Source organism: Euprymna scolopes, chromosome 42 (genome assembly GCF_053919585.1).
Source record: "Euprymna scolopes isolate OS-2025 chromosome 42, ASM5391958v1, whole genome shotgun sequence".
NCBI lineage: Eukaryota > Metazoa > Mollusca > Cephalopoda > Sepiida > Sepiolidae > Euprymna > Euprymna scolopes.
Window position 1 is genome coordinate 7,199,184 of NC_136523.1, and position 26,502 is coordinate 7,225,685.

Genomic DNA, 26,502 nt, shown 5'->3' on the forward strand with positions numbered 1-26,502 from the left:
ATCTTTCATATGTAATATATTGCTGAATATACATCTTTCATATGTAATATATTGCTGAATATACATCTTTCATAAGTAATATATTGCTGAATATACATCTTTCATATGTAATATATTGCTGAATATACATCTTTCATATGTAATATATTGCTGAATATACATCTTTCATATGTACTATATTGCTGAATATACATCTTTCATATGTAATATATTGCTGAATATACATCTTTCATAAGTAATATATTGCTGAATATACATCTTTCATAAGTAATATATTGCTGAATATACATCTTTCATAAGTAATATATTGCTGAATATACATCTTTCATATGTAATATATTGCTGAATATACATCTTTCATAAGTAATATATTGCTGAATATACATCTTTCATAAGTAATATATTGCTGAATATACATCTTTCATATGTAATATATTGCTGAATATACATCTTTCATATGTAATATATTGCTGAATATACATCTTTCATATGTAATATATTGCTGAATATACATCTTTCATATGTAATATATTGCTGAATATACATCTTTCATAAGTAATATATTGCTGAATATACATCTTTCATAAGTAATATATTGCTGAATATACATCTTTCATAAGTAATATATTGCTGAATATACATCTTTCATATGTAATATATTGCTGAATATACATCTTTCATATGTAATATATTGCTGAATATACATCTTTCATATGTAATATATTGCTGAATATACATCTTTCATATGTAATATATTGCTGAATATACATCTTTCATAAGTAATATATTGCTGAATATACATCTTTCATAAGTAATATATTGCTGAATATACATCTTTCATATGTAATATATTGCTGAATATACATCTTTCATATGTAATATATTGCTGAATATACATCTTTCATAAGTAATATATTGCTGAATATACATCTTTCATAAGTAATATATTGCTGAATATACATCTTTCATAAGTAATATATTGCTGAATATACATCTTTCATAAGTAATATATTGCTGAATATACATCTTTCATAAGTAATATATTGCTGAATATACATCTTTCATAAGTAATATATTGCTGAATATACATCTTTCATATGTAATATATTGCTGAATATACATCTTTCATATGTAATATATTGCTGAATATACATCTTTCATAAGTAATATATTGCTGAATATACATCTTTCATAAGTAATATATTGCTGAATATACATCTTTCATAAGTAATATATTGCTGAATATACATCTTTCATATGTAATATATTGCTGAATATACATCTTTCATATGTAATATATTGCTGAATATACATCTTTCATATGTAATATATTGCTGAATATACATCTTTCATATGTAATATATTGCTGAATATACATCTTTCATAAGTAATATATTGCTGAATATACATCTTTCATAAGTAATATATTGCTGAATATACATCTTTCATATGTAATATATTGCTGAATATACATCTTTCATATGTAATATATTGCTGAATATACATCTTTCATAAGTAATATATTGCTGAATATACATCTTTCATAAGTAATATATTGCTGAATATACATCTTTCATAAGTAATATATTGCTGAATATACATCTTTCATATGTAATATATTGCTGAATATACATCTTTCATATGAAATATATTGCTGAATATACATCTTTCATATGTAATATATTGCTGAATATACATCTTTCATATGTAATATATTGCTGAATATACATCTTTCATATGTAATATATTGCTGAATATACATCTTTCATAAGTAATATATTGCTGAATATACATCTTTCATAAGTAATATATTGCTGAATATACATCTTTCATATGTAATATATTGCTGAATATACATCTTTCATATGTAATATATTGCTGAATATACATCTTTCATATGTAATATATTGCTGAATATACATCTTTCATATGTAATATATTGCTGAATATACATCTTTCATATGTAATATATTGCTGAATATACATCTTTCATATGAAATATATTGCTGAATATACATCTTTCATATGTAATATATTGCTGAATATACATCTTTCATAAGTAATATATTGCTGAATATACACCTTTCATATGTAATATATTGCTGAATATACATCTTTCATATGTAATATATTGCTGAATATACATCTTTCATATGTAATATATTGCTGAATATACATCTTTCATAAGTAATATATTGCTGAATATACATCTTTCATAAGTAATATATTGCTGAATATACATCTTTCATATGTAATATATTGCTGAATATACATCTTTCATATGTAATATATTGCTGAATATACATCTTTCATATGTAATATATTGCTGAATATACATCTTTCATATGTAATATATTGCTGAATATACATCTTTCATATGAAATATATTGCTGAATATACATCTTTCATATGTAATATATTGCTGAATATACATCTTTCATATGTAATATATTGCTGAATATACATCTTTCATAAGTAATATATTGCTGAATATACATCTTTCATATGTAATATATTGCTGAATATACATCTTTCATAAGTAATATATTGCTGAATATACATCTTTCATATGTAATATATTGCTGAATATACATCTTTCATATGTAATATATTGCTGAATATACATCTTTCATAAGTAATATATTGCTGAATATACATCTTTCATAAGTAATATATTGCTGAATATACATCTTTCATAAGTAATATATTGCTGAATATACATCTTTCATATGTAATATATTGCTGAATATACATCTTTCATATGTAATATATTGCTGAATATACATCTTTCATATGTAATATATTGCTGAATATACATCTTTCATATGTAATATATTGCTGAATATACATCTTTCATATGTAATATATTGCTGAATATACATCTTTCATATGTAATATATTGCTGAATATACATCTTTCATATGTAATATATTGCTGAATATACATCTTTCATATGTAATATATTGCTGAATATACATCTTTCATATGTAATATATTGCTGAATATACATCTTTCATATGTAATATATTGCTGAATATACATCTTTCATAAGTAATATATTGCTGAATATACATCTTTCATATGTAATATATTGCTGAATATACATCTTTCATAAGTAATATATTGCTGAATATACATCTTTCATAAGTAATATATTGCTGAATATACATCTTTCATATGTAATATATTGCTGAATATACATCTTTCATATGTAATATATTGCTGAATATACATCTTTCATAAGTAATATATTGCTGAATATACATCTTTCATATGTAATATATTGCTGAATATACATCTTTCATATGTAATATATTGCTGAATATACATCTTTCATAAGTAATATATTGCTGAATATACATCTTTCATAAGTAATATATTGCTGAATATACATCTTTCATATGTAATATATTGCTGAATATACATCTTTCATATGTAATATATTGCTGAATATACATCTTTCATAAGTAATATATTGCTGAATATACATCTTTCATATGTAATATATTGCTGAATATACATCTTTCATAAGTAATATATTGCTGAATATACATCTTTCATAAGTAATATATTGCTGAATATACATCTTTCATATGTAATATATTGCTGAATATACATCTTTCATATGTAATATATTGCTGAATATACATCTTTCATATGTAATATATTGCTGAATATACATCTTTCATAAGTAATATATTGCTGAATATACATCTTTCATATGTAATATATTGCTGAATATACATCTTTCATATGTAATATATTGCTGAATATACATCTTTCATATGTAATATATTGCTGAATATACATCTTTCATATGTAATATATTGCTGAATATACATCTTTCATATGTAATATATTGCTGAATATACATCTTTCATATGTAATATATTGCTGAATATACATCTTTCATAAGTAATATATTGCTGAATATACATCTTTCATATGTAATATATTGCTGAATATACATCTTTCATATGTAATATATTGCTGAATATACATCTTTCATATGTAATATATTGCTGAATATACATCTTTCATATGTAATATATTGCTGAATATACATCTTTCATATGTAATATATTGCTGAATATACATCTTTCATATGTAATATATTGCTGAATATACATCTTTCATAAGTAATATATTGCTGAATATACATCTTTCATATGTAATATATTGCTGAATATACATCTTTCATATGTAATATATTGCTGAATATACATCTTTCATATGTAATATATTGCTGAATATACATCTTTCATATGTAATATATTGCTGAATATACATCTTTCATATGTAATATATTGCTGAATATACATCTTTCATATGTAATATATTGCTGAATATACATCTTTCATAAGTAATATATTGCTGAATATACATCTTTCATATGTAATATATTGCTGAATATACATCTTTCATAAGTAATATATTGCTGAATATACATCTTTCATATGTAATATATTGCTGAATATACATCTTTCATATGTAATATATTGCTGAATATACATCTTTCATATGTAATATATTGCTAAATATACATCTTTCATAAGTAATATATTGCTGAATATACATCTTTCATATGTAATATATTGCTGAATATACATCTTTCATATGTAATATATTGCTGAATATACATCTTTCATATGTAATATATTGCTGAATATACATCTTTCATATGTAATATATTGCTGAATATACATCTTTCATATGTAATATATTGGTGAATATACATCTTTCATATGTAATATATTGCTGAATATACATCTTTCATATGTAATATATTGCTGAATATACATCTTTCATATGTAATATATTGCTGAATATACATCTTTCATAAGTAATATATTGCTGAATATACATCTTTCATATGTAATATATTGCTGAATATACATCTTTCATATGTAATATATTGCTGAATATACATCTTTCATATGTAATATATTGCTGAATATACATCTTTCATATGTAATATATTGCTAAATATACATCTTTCATATGTAATATATTGGTGAATATACATCTTTCATATGTAATATATTGGTGAATATACATCTTTCATATGTAATATATTGCTGAATATACATCTTTCATATGTAATATATTGCTGAATATACATCTTTCATATGTAATATATTGCTGAATATACATCTTTCATAAGTAATATATTGCTGAATATACATCTTTCATATGTAATATATTGCTGAATATACATCTTTCATATGTAATATATTGCTGAATATACATCTTTCATATGTAATATATTGCTGAATATACATCTTTCATATGTAATATATTGCTAAATATACATCTTTCATATGTAATATATTGGTGAATATACATCTTTCATATGTAATATATTGGTGAATATACATCTTTCATATGTAATATATTGCTGAATATACATCTTTCATATGTAATATATTGCTGAATATACATCTTTCATATGTAATATATTGCTGAATATACATCTTTCATATGTAATATATTGGTGAATATACATCTTTCATATGTAATATATTGCTGAATATACATCTTTCATATGTAATATATTGCTGAATATACATCTTTCATATGTAATATATTGCTGAATATACATCTTTCATAAGTAATATATTGCTGAATATACATCTTTCATATGTAATATATTGCTGAATATACATCTTTCATATGTAATATATTGCTGAATATACATCTTTCATATGTAATATATTGCTGAATATACATCTTTCATATGTAATATATTGCTGAATATACATCTTTCATATGTAATATATTGCTGAATATACATCTTTCATATGTAATATATTGCTAAATATACATCTTTCATAAGTAATATATTGCTGAATATACATCTTTCATATGTAATATATTGCTGAATATACATCTTTCATATGTAATATATTGCTGAATATACATCTTTCATATGTAATATATTGCTGAATATACATCTTTCATATGTAATATATTGCTGAATATACATCTTTCATATGTAATATATTGCTGAATATACATCTTTCATATGTAATATATTGCTAAATATACATCTTTCATAAGTAATATATTGCTGAATATACATCTTTCATAAGTAATATATTGCTGAATATACATCTTTCATATGTAATATATTGCTGAATATACATCTTTCATATGTAATATATTGCTGAATATACATCTTTCATATGTAATATATTGCTGAATATACATCTTTCATATGTAATATATTGCTGAATATACATCTTTCATATGTAATATATTGCTGAATATACATCTTTCATAAGTAATATATTGCTGAATATACATCTTTCATATGTAATATATTGCTGAATATACATCTTTCATATGTAATATATTGCTGAATATACATCTTTCATATGTAATATATTGCTGAATATACATCTTTCATATGTAATATATTGCTGAATATACATCTTTCATATGTAATATCTTGCTGAATATACATCTTTCATATGTAATATATTGCTAAATATACATCTTTCATAAGTAATATATTGCTGAATATACATCTTTCATATGTAATATATTGCTGAATATACATCTTTCATATGTAATATATTGCTGAATATACATCTTTCATATGTAATATATTGCTGAATATACATCTTTCATATGTAATATATTGCTGAATATACATCTTTCATATGTAATATATTGCTGAATATACATCTTTCATATGTAATATATTGCTAAATATACATCTTTCATAAGTAATATATTGCTGAATATACATCTTTCATAAGTAATATATTGCTGAATATACATCTTTCATATGTAATATATTGCTGAATATACATCTTTCATATGTAATATATTGCTGAATATACATCTTTACTATGTAATATATTGCTGAATATACATCTTTCATAAGTAATATATTGCTGAATATACATCTTTCATATGTAATATATTGCTGAATATACATCTTTCATATGTAATATATTGCTGAATATACATCTTTCATATGTAATATATTGCTGAATATACATCTTTCATATGTAATATATTGCTGAATATACATCTTTCATATGTAATATATTGCTGAATATACATCTTTCATAAGTAATATATTGCTGAATATACATCTTTCATATGTAATATATTGCTAAATATACATCTTTCATATGTAATATATTGCTGAATATACATCTTTCATAAGTAATATATTGCTGAATATACATCTTTCATATGTAATATATTGCTGAATATACATCTTTCATAAGTAATATATTGCTGAATATACATCTTTCATAAGTAATATATTGCTGAATATACATCTTTCATAAGTAATATATTGCTGAATATACATCTTTCATATGTAATATATTGCTGATTTTACATCTTTCATATGTAATATATTGCTGAATATACATCTTTCATATGTAATATATTGCTGATTTTACATCTTTCATATGTAATATATTGCTGAATATACATCTTTCATATGTAATATATTGCTGAATATACATCTTTCATATGTAATATATTGCTGATTTTACATCTTTCATATGTAATATATTGCTGATTTTACATCTTTCATATGTAATATATTGCTGAATATACATCTTTCATATGTAATATATTGCTGAATATACATCTTTCATAAGTAATATATTGCTGAATATACATCTTTCATAAGTAATATATTGCTGAATATACATCTTTCATAAGTAATATATTGCTGAATATACATCTTTCATATGTAATATATTGCTGATTTTACATCTTTCATATGTAATATATTGCTGAATATACATCTTTCATATGTAATATATTGCTGATTTTACATCTTTCATATGTAATATATTGCTGAATATACATCTTTCATAAGTAATATATTGCTGAATATACATCTTTCATATGTAATATATTGCTGAATATACATCTTTCATATGTAATATATTGCTGAATATACATCTTTCATATGTAATATATTGCTGAATATACATCTTTCATATGTAATATATTGCTGATTTTACATCTTTCATATGTAATATATTGCTGAATATACATCTTTCATAAGTAATATATTGCTGAATATACATCTTTCATATGTAATATATTGCTGAATATACATCTTTCATAAGTAATATATTGCTGAATATACATCTTTCATATGTAATATATTGCTGAATATACATCTTTCATATGTAATATATTGCTGAATATACATCTTTCATATGTAATATATTGCTGAATATACATCTTTCATAAGTAATATATTGCTGAATATACATCTTTCATAAGTAATATATTGCTGAATATACATCTTTCATAAGTAATATATTGCTGAATATACATCTTTCATATGTAATATATTGCTGATTTTACATCTTTCATATGTAATATATTGCTGAATATACATCTTTCATATGTAATATATTGCTGATTTTACATCTTTCATATGTAATATATTGCTGAATATACATCTTTCATAAGTAATATATTGCTGAATATACATCTTTCATATGTAATATATTGCTGAATATACATCTTTCATATGTAATATATTGCTGAATATACATCTTTCATATGTAATATATTGCTGAATATACATCTTTTATATGTAATATATTGCTGAATATACATCTTTCATATGTAATATATTGCTGAATATACATCTTTCATATGTAGTATATTGCTGAATATACATCTTTCATATGTAATATATTGCTGAATATACATCTTTCATATGTAATATATTGCTGAATATACATCTTTCATATGTAGTATATTGCTGAATATACATCTTTCATATGTAGTATATTGCTGAATATACATCTTTTATATGTAATATATTGCTGAATATACATCTTTCATATGTAGTATATTGCTGAATATACATCTTTCATATGTAATATATTGCTGAATATACATCTTTCATATGTAATATATTGCTGAATATACATCTTTCATATATAATATATTGCTGAATATACATCTTTCATATGTAATATATTGCTGCTGGGCATTCTGTGGACATTCAGCATGAATCAAAACCCCGCGATTCGTCAGTCGCCTGATTAATTGACCTCCTCAACTCTTCAGAGTCACAACCTACCTTCAACTGTCACAAACTCAAAACTGTCCTCAACTGTCGGAAACTCAAAACTGTCCCTAACTGTCACAAAATACACTGTTACTCCTGAAACTGCCCATAAATGAATTCAAAATATATGTGTGAATCTTTGTGCTACTTACGATCACGTCTTGATTTACAATCCTATTTCATCTGCCTTCATTTGTAACTTCCTCTCCATTGTCTTTCTACTGACCTCACTTTTTATAACTTTTGTTCTGACGATCAATTTGTTTCCTTTTTCCTTTTTAACTCGTAACACTTGGAGGGGCACGCGAATAGTATCACAGGTGTTTTGCATGGAAATAAATATTCGTGAATTTGACAGATGATGTGGCCATGGTTAGTATGTATGCGAGTTCAGGAATCATGCTGCAGTCATTGAGCATTCATTTCACATCCTCTGCCGTTGCAAGTAAGATGCATAATATCAGGCTGTGTTCTGGTTTTCGTTTGAGCTGACTAATCGTCTTTCTATTGTTTTTACTTTCTATAACTTTTGTTATGCCGATCATTTTGTTTCCTCTTTTTTTAATAATTTTTCCCCTTTTTAATAATTTTTTAACACTTTGTGTGGGGCGGGAGGGGGGGGATACCAATGGTATCACAGATTTTCTGCACGGAAAGATTCCTGAATTTGACAGAGAGATTATGCGTCCATTGTCGGTGTATGTGATTTCAGGAATCATGCCGTGTTCGTTGAATATTCACTCCCCATCCCCTGGTATCATGAGTGAGAAGGGTAATATGCAACGTTCTGATCCGATTTCGGGCCTACTCGATCTGTCATTCTTGGATTTTGGTTAGCGATTTTATTTTAGTTTTACTTCTCAGACTGACTTGTTTACTACAGTGTTTCAAACAAGCAGGAATCATTTTTATTACATCATTTGCAGACGTTTTTTTGTTTTTATTTGTTTATAGATCCATGCCAGATTATTGGAATGAGCGCAACCCTCAACAATATGGATGATCTGAAATCCTTTCTTAAAGCTGACCTTTACACCAACAATTTCCGACCAGTAAGTAAATTCAAGTGTCACATACTTAATCTTCTGCAAAGAAGGCAGATTCCCTTTACCAGCCTAAAAAACTCATCACACTTGTCAGTTGCCTGTGTTTTTTTATAAAGCCACTATTCGCATGTGCATGACTACATTTGTGCCCCCATAATGTAAATATCCCGAATAATCTGACCAGCTACAAAATCCATTTCGCTGTACAGATGCCGGGAAATTTTCTACTTTAATAGTTTTTTTTCTTCAAGCTGTTTGCCTTTGGAATTGTATCCCTGCTATACCGACATGCAAAAAATTAAATGTAATGTGAACAAATATGTTGCTGTACAACTCTTCACTTAAGATTTTTTTTTTACACAGTGATCACCACTTATCAAGGCCCAGAAGCCACTCATGGATAAGGGTTAAAAGATATAAATAAATAAATAAGCCACTCAGGGATAAGAGTTAAGATATAAATGAATAAATAAATAAATCTGGCCCCTAATCACAGTAGCCTCTTATGGCTCAGTGGCAATATGCCTTGTTTGGGGTTAGGGTTATGAATGCGGGTAATGGCATATCATAACTAGTAATGCCATACAGAAGATCATGCCAGAAGACAAATATGTATGCAGCACATGAATTACAGAAAGTAGTGGAAAAAAGGAGCACGCTTACGGTTGACTTATGTTTTTTTTTTTTATTACATTTTCACCCCCAAACAAGGCACATTGCCACTTTGGTGTAGAGGGCTACTATCAGGGGTAACATCTACTGGGGTACTATGTGGGGATTTGGGTAGCAAGATGTCTGTTCACATTACACTTGAACTTCTGCACGTCAGTACAGTTGGGAAAGCAGGGACCTGGAATGGAATTCCAAAATCTAGCGGTTTTGAGGAGAAACTACTGGAGTAGAAATATCTTTTACATCTAGGGATCTCTACCGTGTGGGGGTGAGATTTAGCTGCCTGTCGGGTTTGTCGAGGGTGTTTATGTCGTGGGGGGCACAAGTGCTTGCAATTCGTCAGAGCATTCTCCATTAAAATACTTGTAGAACAGACAGAGGGATGCAACATTTCGTCAATAGGACAGAGACTGAATCTTAGATGCCAGTTCAGGGCCTATCAGATTGGTGACTCTTTTTTGTCCCCGCCGGCCGAGAGCTTTGTTATCGTTTTTTATTACGGAATAACTTAAAATCAATTATTTCTTAACAACTTTTGAAAGATAAACCCTAAATTTTATAGAATTAAAAACAAATATAATGTTCGTTAAAACAATGTTGTAATAAAAATAATTTATTTAGAAAAATGAACTGTCATTTAATATATATATATATTTAGAGTTAATGTTTTTATAAAAATATTTTATGTACAAAACAGGTTTTGTTTCACTAATAATGTATCGCTTTTTTGGTTTTTAAGGTCAAGAATTTTCATAAAAGTTGGGGTTTCATAACGTTGTAGTAGGAGTAATAGTATATTAACAAAAACATCAGCCGCTCGCTCTCTCTCTCTCTCTCTCTCTCTCTCTGTCTCTCTATCTCTCTATCTCTCTCAATAAACAAATGGAAAAAAATAAACAATGGAAAAAAAACAAAACAAATAATTGCTCAATATTTTGTCTCCGCTGGCAGAGAGATTTGTTATTGATTTTATTACGGAATAACTTAAAATCAATTATTTCTTAACAACTTTTGAAAGATATAACCCTAAATTTTATAGAATTAAAAACAAATTTAGCTATAAGAACACGCTAATCAAATAGAACCTAGAACATTCGTAAATGTGTATTCCGAAATTAAATGTCTATTCCAAAATTAAATCTCAACCAATCAAATTTGCCAGAAAGTGTGACACACAAAAGAACACACATGCTATCGTATTAAACTTTTAAACTTTTATTGTTTAAATAATTTGACTTTGCTTGTTTTATTAAAAAAAAAAAAAAAAAAAGAAAAATTGAAAAAAACATTTTTCACTCAGTAATGAGCTTTGGAAGATTGTTGGTAAAAAAAAAAAATGCAGTCGCCAAAAGATAATCGTTTTATTATTTCTAGTCACCACTTGGAAAAATCACGTTTCTGGGTGGATTTGCTCTGTCTGACCTTCTTTGGTCTTGGGGAGCCAGCATGCTTCTACTGAAAGCTGTCTCTTGGTCTCTGGGTCATAGCGGTAGATCCAGCTTTCATCGTAGATCACCAGAGCATTAAGAACTGCAAGATCTGAATTGATCATCATGACTATCGTCCTGCTGTCATGTCAATTTCTTTCTTTCTGATCTTCTGTGAGCACCCGTGGGAGAAACTTTGTGCAAATCTACCGCGAATAATTTTGTGTACAGTTCCCACACTGACATCAAACTTGCACTTATTGTCTCAATAGACAACAAGTGGTCCTTATCCATGAAATTCTTTATTTGGTCAATCAACTGGTGTTCTGACTTCTTTACTCCTTCCACACCTCTCATAATCCCTCACAGTCTCTCGCCTCCCTTGAACCTCTTATGCTCCTTAAAAACTGATGTCTGATTCATGCAAAATCGTCCAAAAGCAGTCTAATTTCATATGTAGGTAGATGAGCCTCTCCGTGATTTTTTGAGATATAGTCAGATGTTAGTCTACTTATTCTAATTTTATTTACACAACTTAATCTAGGATACGTTTTTCACAAGGTCTAATTTTAGTTATGAAAAATGACGTTACTCAAATGTCCACCATTTTCATTTTCACACTCTTGTGTTCTCTGCAGGGCATTGTCCAGCACATCACTTAATGTTTCAGGGCTTATGGCTGTTATTTTCTCCTCTATATTGTTTTTAAGGGCATTTATTGTGGCTGGTTTGTTTGCGTATGCTCGGGCCTAATGAGGTTTTTGAGAAAGTTTGGATCCCCATTGGCCAACTGGTGCTAACAGATCAGGCTGTCTATTGGCTTCCTGAGACGAAATGCACCTACATCGATTTTCTGTTTTTGTTTTCTATTCTCTTTTGTAAAACTTCATTATGTTCTGCAAAAACAAAAATAACAACCCCCTTCCCCTCTCCTTTCCTTTTCCTTCCCTACTTCCCAACCCCGTCGCCCCCCCTCTCTCCCCCTCCCTTGTTTTTTTTTTTTTTTTGCCCTATTGATAGGGCACTAGAATACTACTGCAGAGGGTAAAAATCCCTCAATGGGGTAACCAGTTAGCCGTGGGTTGCTACCCGTAATGCCTTAGGATGTGATCCTGGTGATTGAGCTAACCTAGACCTGGGTGCATAAAAGTCTAGGCACTGCAACACATTACTTCGGCCCTTACTTCGGCTAGACGGGCGGTTGAAGAGGCCCGGTCCGACCAATCGGCCAGTCACGCCAAGCCCTAGCACTTACACCCAAAGTACCAACTACCAAAACAAAGAACGAAACTTAAAGGTACTCCCATCTTTTTTATTATTATTTTTCTTTCCCCACTACAAAAAATAGGCAAACCGTGCTAGAAGGCAGTGGCAAGGGTCAATCAATTGGAAAGACCAGAACTGAACACTCCATCTGAACTGTATTTTTGAGGACATATTGAACAGAAAATATAGTGCTTGAGAACTCCTTACTAAAAGAGTATATCCTCCACGTAACCCTGAAATGGTCAAGGTGAATGGGTTTCCCCCTTACTATGCCCCAATTTTGGACTCCAAGGTGGGTAGGGAGCGTGGTTGATGAAAAATAAATCCCAAAATCCATGGCTGATAAAAACAAATGCATCCCCCCTCAAAACCCTTAAAAGAAACCATTCCTCTGACTCTGACCTCTCAAGCTCAGATGAAGAACAAAAATTCAAAACTAGAAAAACTGTTCCAACTATAGACGAAGGAAACTTCCCACAATTCTTGGTTATTGAATTAATCGAAAATAAAAAAATTGTAAATTCATCACCTTTTCTAATAGAAAAGACATTATCCACAAAGAGTAAACCAAAAATGATAAAAAAAACAAAAGATGGAAATCTACTAGTTGAGATAACCAATCTTAGAGATGCTCAATCTCTACTCAAAATGAAGAACTTCCATGAGTACAAATGCAAAGTCTTTCCCCATAAAACACTAAACACTTCGAAAGGAGTAGTTCGAAGTTATGAACTATCGCTAGCAACTGAAGAAGAAATAAAAACTGAATTAGAAAAACAAGGAGTAATTGACCATATCCGCATAAACATAAAAAGAAACAATAAAATAATAACCACCAACACATATTAACGTTTAACAAACCAACAATACCTAAAGAAATAAAAATTGGCTACTTAAATGTAAAAGTAGACCAATATATTCCAGCTCCATTAAGATGTTTCCATTGCTAAAAATATGGACATCATAAAGACGCCTGTAAAGGAATAAAAATATGTGGAAAATGCGGCAACAAAGAGCCTGACCACACTGAAGAAAAATGCATAAATGAGGTGAAATGCGCTAACTGCAAAGAAGATCACCCGGTCTTCTCTAAAATATGCAAAACATATAAAAAAGAAAGAGAGATTATAGAAGTAAAGTACAAAAAAAAACACAACCTTTCCAGAAGCCAGAAAAATAGTTGAGACGTACATGAAAGACAACACATATGCTGAGACAACAAAAAAGACAACTAAACCATACCAACATAATGAAATACATGATCAATATAGGGAAATGATAAACAAACTGATTACATTAAATATTAAAGAATGGCCAGAATTTCAAAATAGCCGAAAAGAAAAATACTCAAATCTGGGAAACAAAATAGAAATAACAAGTCCAAACAAAGAAAATAATATTCCATCCACAACAGAACCATTAAACAAAACAACCATCAGAAATTAATAAAAAACCATAAGCAATGATAAAACAGCAAATAAAGAACATTCCAGAAAAGAAGAAAACCAAACAAAATGCACTCAAAATAGATTCCAAATTCTAGAAAAAAATGGAAACCGAAAACACCCTAGATAAAAAAAAGAAACCAAACACAAGTAATCAAGAGAGAAAAAATGAACAAGAAACTAAAACAGCAACATCTCAAGCAAGATCCAGATCGATGTCCAGATCCAAACAAAAAAAAGAAAAAACCCAGCAAAACACTTCACCAAAGACACAAACTCCGACAAAAGGTAAACCCTCTACTTCTAAAGAGATGGAAATAGAGGAAAACTAAACAACCTCATGGATAGAAATAAAACACAACAAATTATCCAATGGAATTGTTGTGGAATAAGATCTAACTATAATGAACTTCTTATACTTATCTCACTCTTCAACCCAGCCATTGTTTGCTTACAAGAAACCTTCCTACAAAACAATAACCATTTCAAAACACCAAACTATGAACAATACAACTATTTCCATAACACAGGCCTTCGTGCTAATGGAGGCACCTCAATTCTTGTAAGGAATAACATACCTCAAAGCAATTTCTCTGTCAAAACAAATCTCCAAGCAATTACAACTCAAGTCACATTACACAAAACAATCACAATCTGCTCAATATACCTCCCTCCTCATGAACCAATAAATGAAAATGAACTAGAAAATTTAATAAAACAACTACCTTCACCATTCATTCTCCTAGGAGACTTTAACTGCCACAGTACGTTATGGGGATGTGAAGTCACAAACTCAAAAGGAAACAAAATTGAACAACTAATTAACAAAAATAATTTGTGCCTTCTCAATCAAAAAAATCCCACATACTTAAATCCAACAAACAGATCAACTAAAGCCATTGATCTTACCATGTGTGATCCATCAAGCTTCTTGGATTATACATGGAGCACTTACGAAAAACCCTGTGGAAGTGATCACTTCCCTATTATAATCAATTACAGTAACTCCATCCAAAACCACATAGCCAGGTGGAACACAAACAAAACCAACTGGGCCGAATTTAAAGAACTTTGTTCACTAAAATTAACAGAACATCAAATCCAAACAATAGAAGAATTCACGGAAGTACTCATAACAATAGCCAAAAAATGCATACCCAAAAATTCTCCTCCTGGAAAAAAAAACAAACCATGGTTCAATCCAGAATGTAAAACGGCCATTAGACAGAGAAAGGCAGCCTTAAGAAAATTTAACAAACAATCCGCAACCAACAACTTAATAGATTACAAACAGCAAAGAGCTAAAATTCGAAAAACAAAGAATCCAACAATGGCAACAATTTGTCAACAAAATCAACATCACCACTAAACCCAAAACCGTCTGAGAAATGATTAGGAAAATAACTTACGAATGGAATTTTTTCGCCTTCAATCTGTAAGGTTGGGTCAGGATGGAGTTTGCGAATCCAATCAAACACCTTCTCACAAATAAACAGAAAATAACTGATAAAAAAAAAATATTGCTAACACACTTAAACCTTTGCCGAAAATTCATCATCAAAACACTACAATAGACAATTCCAAATACTTAAGAAACATGAAGAAAAGTACAAAATAAACTTTAACTCCAAAAACCAAGAGCCTTACAATGAAATCTTCTCAATGAACTAGAAACTGCCATAGAAAAATCCCATAACTCAGCTGTAGGACCAGATGAAGTGCACTACAGCTTTCTTAAAGAAATTCCACCAGAATCATTAAAACTCCTCAAAATTTATAATAAAATATAGGAAACAAAAGATTTCCCAACTTCATGGAAACAAGCAACAATAATACCGATACCCAAACTGGGAAAAGATACATCAAACCCAGAAAACTACAGACTAATAGATCTCACAAGCTGCCTATCCAAAACGTTCAAAAGAATGATTAATTACCGTCTTATATGGTATCTAGATAACAACAAAATAATTTCTAAAATCCAGTGTGGATACCAAAAAAATCGAGGATGTATAGACCACATCACTAACCTCGAAAATTACATCAGAGAAGCTTTTATCAATAAGGAATACGTAACATGTTTTTTTTTTTTATCTTGAGAAAGCATATGAAACTACCTGGAAACCCGGTATCATAAGAGATCTCCACAGTAAGAGGCAGATTACCTGAATTCATAAAAAACTTCCTAACAGACAGATCTTTCCAAGTTCGCATAAACTCGACTTTATCAGACCCACAAAATCAAGAAGAAGGAGTGTCCCAAGGTAGCGTATTATCAACAACTATCTTTAACATAAAAATCAATAACATTATAAAAGAACTCTCTTCTGATATACATAGCTCCTTATATGTAGATGACTGTTCAATCAGCTACAGATCTAAATACACTCCCACTATTGAAAGAAAACTACAACATAACATAAATAAAATTAATAAATGGGCAACTAAAAATGGTTTCAAATTCTCCAAAACTAAAACAAAATGCATCCATTTCTGTAACCAACGCAAACTTCACCCTGACTCAACCTTACAGATTGAAGGTGAAAAAATTCCATTTGTAAACGAACACAAGCACCTGGGAATCATTTTTGACAAAAAACTAAATTTCATTCCACACATCAATCACATCAGAACCAAATGTAATAAAGCATTACAACTCCTACAAGTCATTGTCCATACAGATTGGGGAGCTGACAAGAACACACTACTCAAACTATATAGAGCATTAATTAGATCAAAAATAGATTATGGTAGCTTCATATATCAATCCACCAGAAAGTCATATCTAAAAACCCTCAACACAATATGCCACTCTGGACTAAGATTAGCACTAGGAGCATTTCCAACCTCCCCTGTAGAAAGCCTGTATGCAGAAGCACATGAAACTCCTCCAATGCTTAGAAATCAAAACCTTGGTCTAAAATACTACACAAAACTTACAGCGAACCCCACAAACCCAGCACACAATAGCACTTTAAATCCAAACCGTAAACACCTTTTCGACCAAAAAGAAAACGCAATCAAAACCTTTGGACTTAGAATAAAATCGATTTCCGAAGAAGCAAATCTACCCATAACCAAAATTCACGAAACCGTCCTACTCAAAACCCCTCTCTGGAAAATCATATCCCCTAACATCGACCTAAGTTTAAGTAAATATGAAAAGAAACATACTCATCCAATAACTTATCATGATGATCTCGATAAAATCAAAGAAAAGTATCCAGACCACACACACATCTATACAGATGGGTCTAAACAAAATAATGCAACAGCCAGTGCAGCAATACTCAATAAATCAATCAAAAAACAATCAAATCTCCCAAAAGAAACCTCAATCTTCAGTGCTGAAATACATGCTCTAATCCTAGCTCTCAAACTCGCTTCCAATAACAAAAAAAACAAATTTATAATCCTTTCAGACTCCCAATCTACTCTAAAAGCGATTAAAAATAAAAAGATGGACAACCCCCTAATCGCAAAATTACTCCAAAAATTAACTGAATTAAACAGTAAAAAAGAAATCATTTTCTGCTGGATACCAAGCCATTCCGGTATTAAAGGTAATGAATTAGCAGATTCAGCAGCAAAAAATGCCTTAAATCTCTCAATTGATGCAAATTTTAAAATTCCATACATAGATCTAAAAAGATGTATCAACGCATATACAACAGAGAAATGGCAAACCTACTGGAATGAACACCCTAACAACAAACTTCACAAAATCATGCAAAAAATCAAAAAACAAGAACAAAATACAAAACTCAACAAAAAAGGAGAAGTCAAACTAACAAGAATAAAAATAGGCCATACTCACTTAACCCACTCATATCTCCTAAAAAAAGAAAGCCAACCCATCTGTATACCTTGTCAAACACCACTCACAATCAAACACATAATCATTGAATGTACTGATTTTGTAACCGTAGGAAATCGATTCTACAAAGAAAACAATATTAAAGAGTTTTGATAAAAACAATCCCAACACCATACTCTCATATCTTAAAAAAATTGGCCTTTATAAAAAAATTTAAAAAGAACCCTTTATACAACGGTCCTGGATATGATCTAAAACTATATCCGATGGTGAGGCCCCACCTTGCGGCCCTTGGGGAGTGTGGAGCCACCCTTTAATTGCCATTGCTCCCAGGTCCACTCTGACCCGGAGTGGTAGTACCTGTTAGGGTCCCAACTATGGGTTAAATAAAATCCGACTTAAAAAACAAATATACTCCATTAAAAAATCAAAATCACTAGATTCGGCATTAAATAACCTGAAAAAGGTTGATATGCCGTAAAACAAAAAAAAACCAACCAACCAACCATTGGCCAAATCTTGGAATTGCATGGCATATTCTGACCTTTTTTCCGGATCGTTTGGCTGAAGTTCGTGCACGAATTGAATTTTATATGGAAATTTGCCCTCTTCATGAAGCATTCTGTGAAGGGATGATCGAGAGACAGACCCCAATGTGACCTGATCTCCTTCTTACTGATGTTGATGGATCCTCGGCCACACTCTCTGCTAATCTCTGACGATTCTCATCACTTCTTGTCGTACGGGGTCTACCAGATTTAGGGAGGTCACATACAGATCCTTGCTCATGAAATCGAGCCACCATAGCTTTTATTGCATTGCGAGTAGGGGAATTTCTTGTGTTGAAGTTTCATCGAAATTCTCTTTCAGTTTCTGATATTGACTCATTCAACCGAAAATACAACTCTACGATAAATATCCGCTCCTTGGTTGTGTAACGACTCATGACGACCTTGGAAGGGTTACTCGAGATGATCTGAAAAAAAGAAAAGAAAAATATAAAAAATTAAAAAAGTTATTAATTTTTTTTTAACCATCAGCTTCTTTTGCGATACCCTGTATAATGTACACATACATTTTTTCTGTATATTGTTTAATATGTTTTTTTTTTTTAATTTTTAACTATAGGTGAAGTTGACCGAATATGTCAAAGTCGGGGAAAATATCTACCGTGTAGATCCAAACTTATCAGAAAATCCTTTAGAATATAAAAGAACAACTAATTTTCAGGTAAATATTTTTTTTGATTTTATCGTGTTGTCTTTATAAATACTACCACCTTGCTGCTTATCTTTGACCCTCCTTCTTTCACGGAATCATAGTTTAAAACAAGTGAAGCAAATGCGTAGATGTTGCTAAATATGCTGCCAAGAAAGTGGGCTCCCTTTACTGAGCTAGAAAACTTCTCACACTTCACAGTATTTTATATGTCTAAAAAGTTACCAGTCGCTGATGCATGGAGTATTGTTAGCACATCTTAACTAGTTTACCAACCTTTAGTTTTTTTTTTACTTTGAAAGAGTCCGTAAAAGAGCCTCTTATCTAATAGATACCACACTATCTATCATGTTGTAGCCTCTGTACCATCACCACAATGTAGTATCCTTGTGCTTGTTTTTCAAGTAAATTAATCGAATGTGCACCGACAAATTTCACCAACATAAACACTCCCAATCAAGCTAATAATCAGCAAAATCACACTCCTTTGTTGTGTAGTATTATATTAGCATGCCAGGGCAACACCGAGTAACCTGGTTGATTATTATTAGAAAAATAAAGCAACTGTATTTTGGAAAATCTGGATTTGTAGCTTATAATGTTTTGTCAGAAATTTAACTCAGAAATAAAATAAACAGAGTTGATTTAGGAATTTTTGGTGTAGTGTTGGAATTTGGTTAGAAGTAAACAAAATTTGGCTTACATTCCGACAGGGCTGCTCAGGCACCTTTTGCAGGTCAGAGTCCCCCTCCTCAGGGGCACTGACTTCTCAATCCCACTTTCCAACCCCGGTGTCTAAGTTCTTGCATCAGAAGAGAACTGAATATTTATATACTACTTATAAACATCTATGTGAAAAAAAAAAAAAAAAAGAAACCAGCAATGCAAGTAAAATTCAATGTTTTGTTTGTCATTAAGAAATGGAAAGAATTGTTTAAGGGTTGATACAAAATGGAAAAGACAAGTTTTGTAAGAAGTGCCTGTTTTGTAGAGTTTATTTGATAATAGGAAAGAGGGTCGGCCTTAGTTTGATTATAAAGACAACATTTTTTTGCCACAATTTTAATTTTATTCGACCATCATTTCACCAACACGCAGCAAGGGTGAGGGGCTTAGTATTATTTGATCTATTATTGATTGATCTGGAAATTGATTTGGGTTCTATTATGGATTGGAGTAAGAAATGGATTCTTTAATTTAATCTTGTAAAAACTCAGCTATTGTCTTTCACTCGTAGGTGTATCCCTTTTCTTCCTGAGATTCTTATGGATGACTCTGCTCGCGATGAGAAATCGATTCTAAAATATTTTGGTCTTTCTTTATCACAAAATCTTTCTTGGATTCCATATATTAAATCCATTGCTTTTTCCGCTTCTCAAAAAAGTAGGTTCTTTCTATTGTTCTAAACACTTCCTCACACCCGAGGCTATTTGCTTCCTCTATAAATCTACTATCAACCCATGTATGGAGTACTGTTGTCATATTTTGTGTGGTGAATCTGTGTCCCATTATAAGGCTCTTGATAAATTACAGAAACCTATCTAATTTGATTGACTCCCCCCCCCTTCTACTTTCTTCTTCGCTGCAATCTATCTCTCTCACTGACGTGAGGTTGTTAGTCTCAGTCTTTTCTACAAATACTATGGCATATGCTCCTCAGAATTGTCTAATTTATTCCCTGCTTCCTTTGTTCCAGCTCGTTTGGCTTGTTGGTCTAGTGGTCTTCATCAATTCCTTGTTTTAAGATCTCATTTTAATACAGCTTTCTATTCCAGTAGACTGCAAAGTTGTGGAACTCCCTTCCTGCTCACTGTTTTCCTTTTTCTTATAGTCTAGGTTTTTTTTTTCAAGACTAAGGTCAGGAGGCGTCTCCTGTTTTTGCAATAATCAGTTTTCGTTCTTTTTAGTTCTTTATATCAAGTGGCTTTATGCCTTGTCTTGAGCGATTTCCCTAAAAAAATAAAAATTTGGTTCAGCATTAAATAACCCATTGATGGTTGATATGGCGATTTGTTTTAATTGAATTATTTGGACTCCTGTTGTAGTCTCTGAATGTTATTCTTACAAGGATCCATTGCACGCCCATTGCACATTCATTGCATGTCGGATAAAGTTGCTAAGTTAGGTTCTCGTCACTTCTAAGTGACAGTGTTCTGGAGGATGAAGGTTCAATCCTTAATGCATGCAGTACTAACAATACAATTATGAATTACATAAGACTTCTACCCAGTCATGGCTGACAGAACAAAAACAAGTAACCCCCTGTGGATTAAACAAAGTGTTTCATTCAAAATTCATGAATTTGACAAGATGTATTTAAACAAGTTCAGAGGTTACATTGGTTGAAATAGTGTGCAAAAAACATGGTGCATATTCAGAGTTCCCCTTATATAAAAAAAAAAAAAATTATTCCGGCTTTAAAAACAAAAAAAACAAAAAAAACTTGTATGATATACATACCTGTGACAGAAAGAAAATATCATATTCCAAAAATTATGTAAATTGATCAAGTAGTTTTATTTCTATACAAGAAAATCAAATTTTATAACTAAAGGATGAGCGAAGATCTCACAACACCATGATAAGTTCAAATAATTCAAATTTGTGATATTTTAAAAAGCCATTTTATACATGTGAAGAGGAGGGAACATCAGAAAAATTTAAATATGCTTAAAAATGATTTTCTTTATAAAAATGAAACTATTTGATTCCAATTATGTAATTTTTGGTGCACAATATTGTCTTTGCATCACAGATTTTTATTTTTTTATCTTTTTAATTATAGACAGAATACTGAACAAGGACCAATAACATTGTAAGATGAAAATAGTAGTCTGAAGAATAAAATGTTACAAATTATTAATCCTATCTCAAAAGTACGGAAATGTAATATTTTCATTTAATCTTACAATTATAAACTTTTGAGATGAGGATTGATTATTCATATTATTTTGATTCTTTCGACTACTATTCTCATCTTGGGTGTTATTTTCACGTTTCTATCAATGTAATCTCTGACTTTCTTCAGGTTTATCTTGTCAAACACAGGAATCTTTCTGCTAAACGCAGGGATCTACACAGAATTTCAAATAGAATCTTTTAATTAAGCGGTAACATGCTTTAGTTTCATCAGCCATGACTGGGTAGAAGCCCTAAGTAATTCACAGTTGTATTTCGAGTGTTGCTCGCACTGAGGATTGAACCTTCAACCTCCAGAAGAGTGTCATGTAAGAATGTTCAATCCTAAGTGCAGTCAACACCCAAAATACAATTTTGAATTACTTAGGACCTTTACCCAGTCACGTCTGGTAGAACAAGAGCATGCTACCCCAGTTAGTGTTCACTTGAAATTCTATGCAGATTTTCGAGTTCTATAGAAAGATTCTTGAGTTCAACAAAATACACCTAGAGAATGTCGGAAGCTATATCAACCGAAACGTTATGCAAATAGCACTCAAGATAAGAACAGTAGTCCAAAGAACGCAAATATATATTACATTTAATTGACTAAAAAAAGTACAATTTTGTTTGTTTTGTTTTAAACCGAATTAGCACTGGTGTGCAAATTCCAATGATACCATTATTTTTTTTTTTTTTTGCCTAGTATAAACCTGAAATGAATAAAACTGATCCTGATCACCTTTTTGGATTAGTCTTGGAGGTGATTCCAACCAATTCTTGTCTTTTATTTTGCCCCACAAAGAAGAATTGTGAAAATGTTTCCAGCATGTTGTGTAAGCTGATGGCGAAATACAAAAGGTAAGTAATTGTAAGTATGTTTTTGTGTAATACAATAAAACCCTAATTTTGTTGTTGGTCTTGTTAATACTAAGTGTGTAATTTAGGTTCTCTATGTAAATGAACATGCGTTTTAGCTCCATCTAAAATCCCATTATCACATCAAATGTACTTTTTTCTTTTTTTTTTTTTACCTTCCTTTGTATTAGTGATGGGATGATTCCAATATTTTTCCCTGATTCCGATACAAGAACTGATTCCAATTCTTTTTAAATTTTTAAATATAAAGTTTCTTTTTTTTTTTTTTCTTTTTTTTTCTTGTTGGGGGTGGTGGTAGTGGGGTTTGGTCAGATTATCGCAGAAAAAACAAAAACATGCAATGTGAGCATATATTTTTAGAAATATGAAAAATACATTTATGCGATGATCTATAAATTTTAGTCTTGCTAGTAGTTTAAAATCAATAAATGTTTATCATTTCATCATTAGTACGAGCCGAGGAAAATTAAGATTTAAACAAACATAAACAGAGAAAAGCAATAAAAATCATATTTTAGCATTGGAAAATAGGCACAAATTTTTCTGATTTCGATGCCCTCAAAAGTTCTGAGTTTTTTGATTTCCAATTCTGAATAATTATCCCAAAATTACTTTGTATATCAATCTTTAAAGTCCGTTGATCATCATTCAATCCCAGGCTAGTAGTTCATAATCAGTGCCTTTTTTTTATCGCATAAAAGATGTTAAAAACTTAAGAGCATGATACACCCTACAGGATTGGAATGGTTAGATCATTCTATCGCTCCAGTACAATATATGCAATATTCTATCTTTATAAGAGCCAAGTATGCATGACGAGTTCGCTTCTACGCATGCGGCATACAACGTCGTAACCTGATTTACTTTAAATATTTGAAAAAGTGACACAATTTCGGCAACGTCGTCTTAGCTCAGTTGCTTAGAGTGCAGCCTCATTATCTAAACATTTTGGGTTCGAATCATGGTGTGAGATGTCTTCTTTTTTTTTTTTTTTTTCGATTTTTTAAATTTTAATATTGAAGCAGGGTTATTTAAGCCATTTTTCACGTGTTTTACAGATTTTTTAACGTTCGTTTTTCTGGGTTTTTTTACTTCGCTTACTCTTAGGTTTTCATTAACACCCCCCCACCCACCCATGCCCGACCACACACACCTCCAAACACCCGGGCGACGCTGGGTACCCCCCGCTAGTCTTGCATAAAAATCAAATCTTCAATATTGTACCAAGCACTAATAATTGGTCCAATTTCATCTCTCAACATACTATGGTACCTTGTTTGTGAATTGCTGAATGCCCAATTCTTGATATAAAGATGGATGGATTGTTGCGGTTCACACAAATGGCTGGCCAGATGTCCTGACTTAACGCCCTATGACTTTTTACTCTGGGTTTGGCTGAAAGAGAAATTCTAATCAACCAAACCAAGGAATTTAAAAGAATGAATACGTAAAGTTATGACTACCATTCTGCATGAGTTTCTTGTGAAATCAGTTGACGCGATTCCTAGCCGACTTGAAAAGCTGGTGGCGAATGAAGGCGGCCATATTTAATTTTATACTTGCATTATACTTACTTCTCATATTCGTTAATTTTATAAATTATATTTCAAAAATAAATTGTATGTATTTTAGAATAGAGAGTTTTCAATCACTCTGTATATATATAGATTTAATATATGTTCATATATATATATATATATATATATATATATATATTACACATAATGCTTCAATCAAACTACATCAACCCCTTATTTACTTTTACTAATAATATATATATATATATATATATATATATATATATATATATATATAGATAAACTAAAACACACGCTTTTGTAAATAATCCAATATCCATTTGATTACTTATCCCTGATGATGAATCCACATGGATTTGAAAGTACTTGGACTTACAGTAACTATAGCAACTAAGTCAGCCAGTTCTTGGCCTGAAATAAGAAAATTACTGAGCATGCAAATATAAATAAGAAAATTAGAAAGGATCCAAATCAAATGAATGGGCATGAATTGTCTGTGTTTTGTCAACGAAATATGCTTAAAAGAAACAATGTTGCCTTAGTATATATATATATATATATATATATATATATATATATATATATATACTTATTTATTGTTAAATAAACATGTTTACATCCCGCTGCTACAAACAGCCATTTGTTTCAATCAAACAACAGATATCATCAGGCAGCGACTTGACTATTCAAATGTTCAATGAATAATTATCTGTTTGTAGCAGCGGGATGTAAACATGTTTATTTAACAATAAATAAGTATTGATAGCTCTTTTTTTATTGAGCACTATCTAACAACCTCGTTGAATTCATTAGTTTATTACTTTTGAATAACAAAAGCTCGAGTATATATATATATATATATATATATATATATATTTTATTTACAGAAAGTTTAGATAAGTCATTGGTACCGTATTATCGAGATTAGAACAATAGTCCGGAATAATCCAAATAATACAAATAATCAATCCTCATCTCAAAAGTTCAGAACCGTAATAATTAGAAATAAAAAATCGATGATAATAGGGAACCGTTTTTGGCTGAAGAGAGCTTGATATGGGTATCTAAAACAGTCGCCTATTATCAGGTTTGATGACTTATTTCATTTTAATTTTCTTTAAATAAAAATATAAATAATACGCTCTTTCCTTATAACAGAGCACTCTGATGGAATTCTCTTTTACAAAATAAAGTATATAACTAAGTATGTATATACATATATATAT

At 30.1% G+C, this 26,502-nt stretch overlaps 1 protein-coding gene across 2 annotated transcripts in view; it reads left to right on the plus strand.

Annotated features, from left to right (window-relative positions):
* LOC145266915 (helicase POLQ-like) overlaps positions 1-26,502 on the plus strand; it is a 146,914-nt gene that overhangs the window by 72,382 nt on the left and 48,030 nt on the right. For both annotated transcript variants that reach the window (XM_080122709.1, XM_080122708.1), the window contains exons 8-10: positions 10,025-10,122; positions 19,872-19,973; positions 23,566-23,720. In XM_080122709.1, coding sequence (XP_079978835.1) covers positions 10,025-10,122; positions 19,872-19,973; positions 23,566-23,720 — 355 coding nt within the window. The remainder of the gene's footprint in view (positions 1-10,024; positions 10,123-19,871; positions 19,974-23,565; positions 23,721-26,502) is intronic.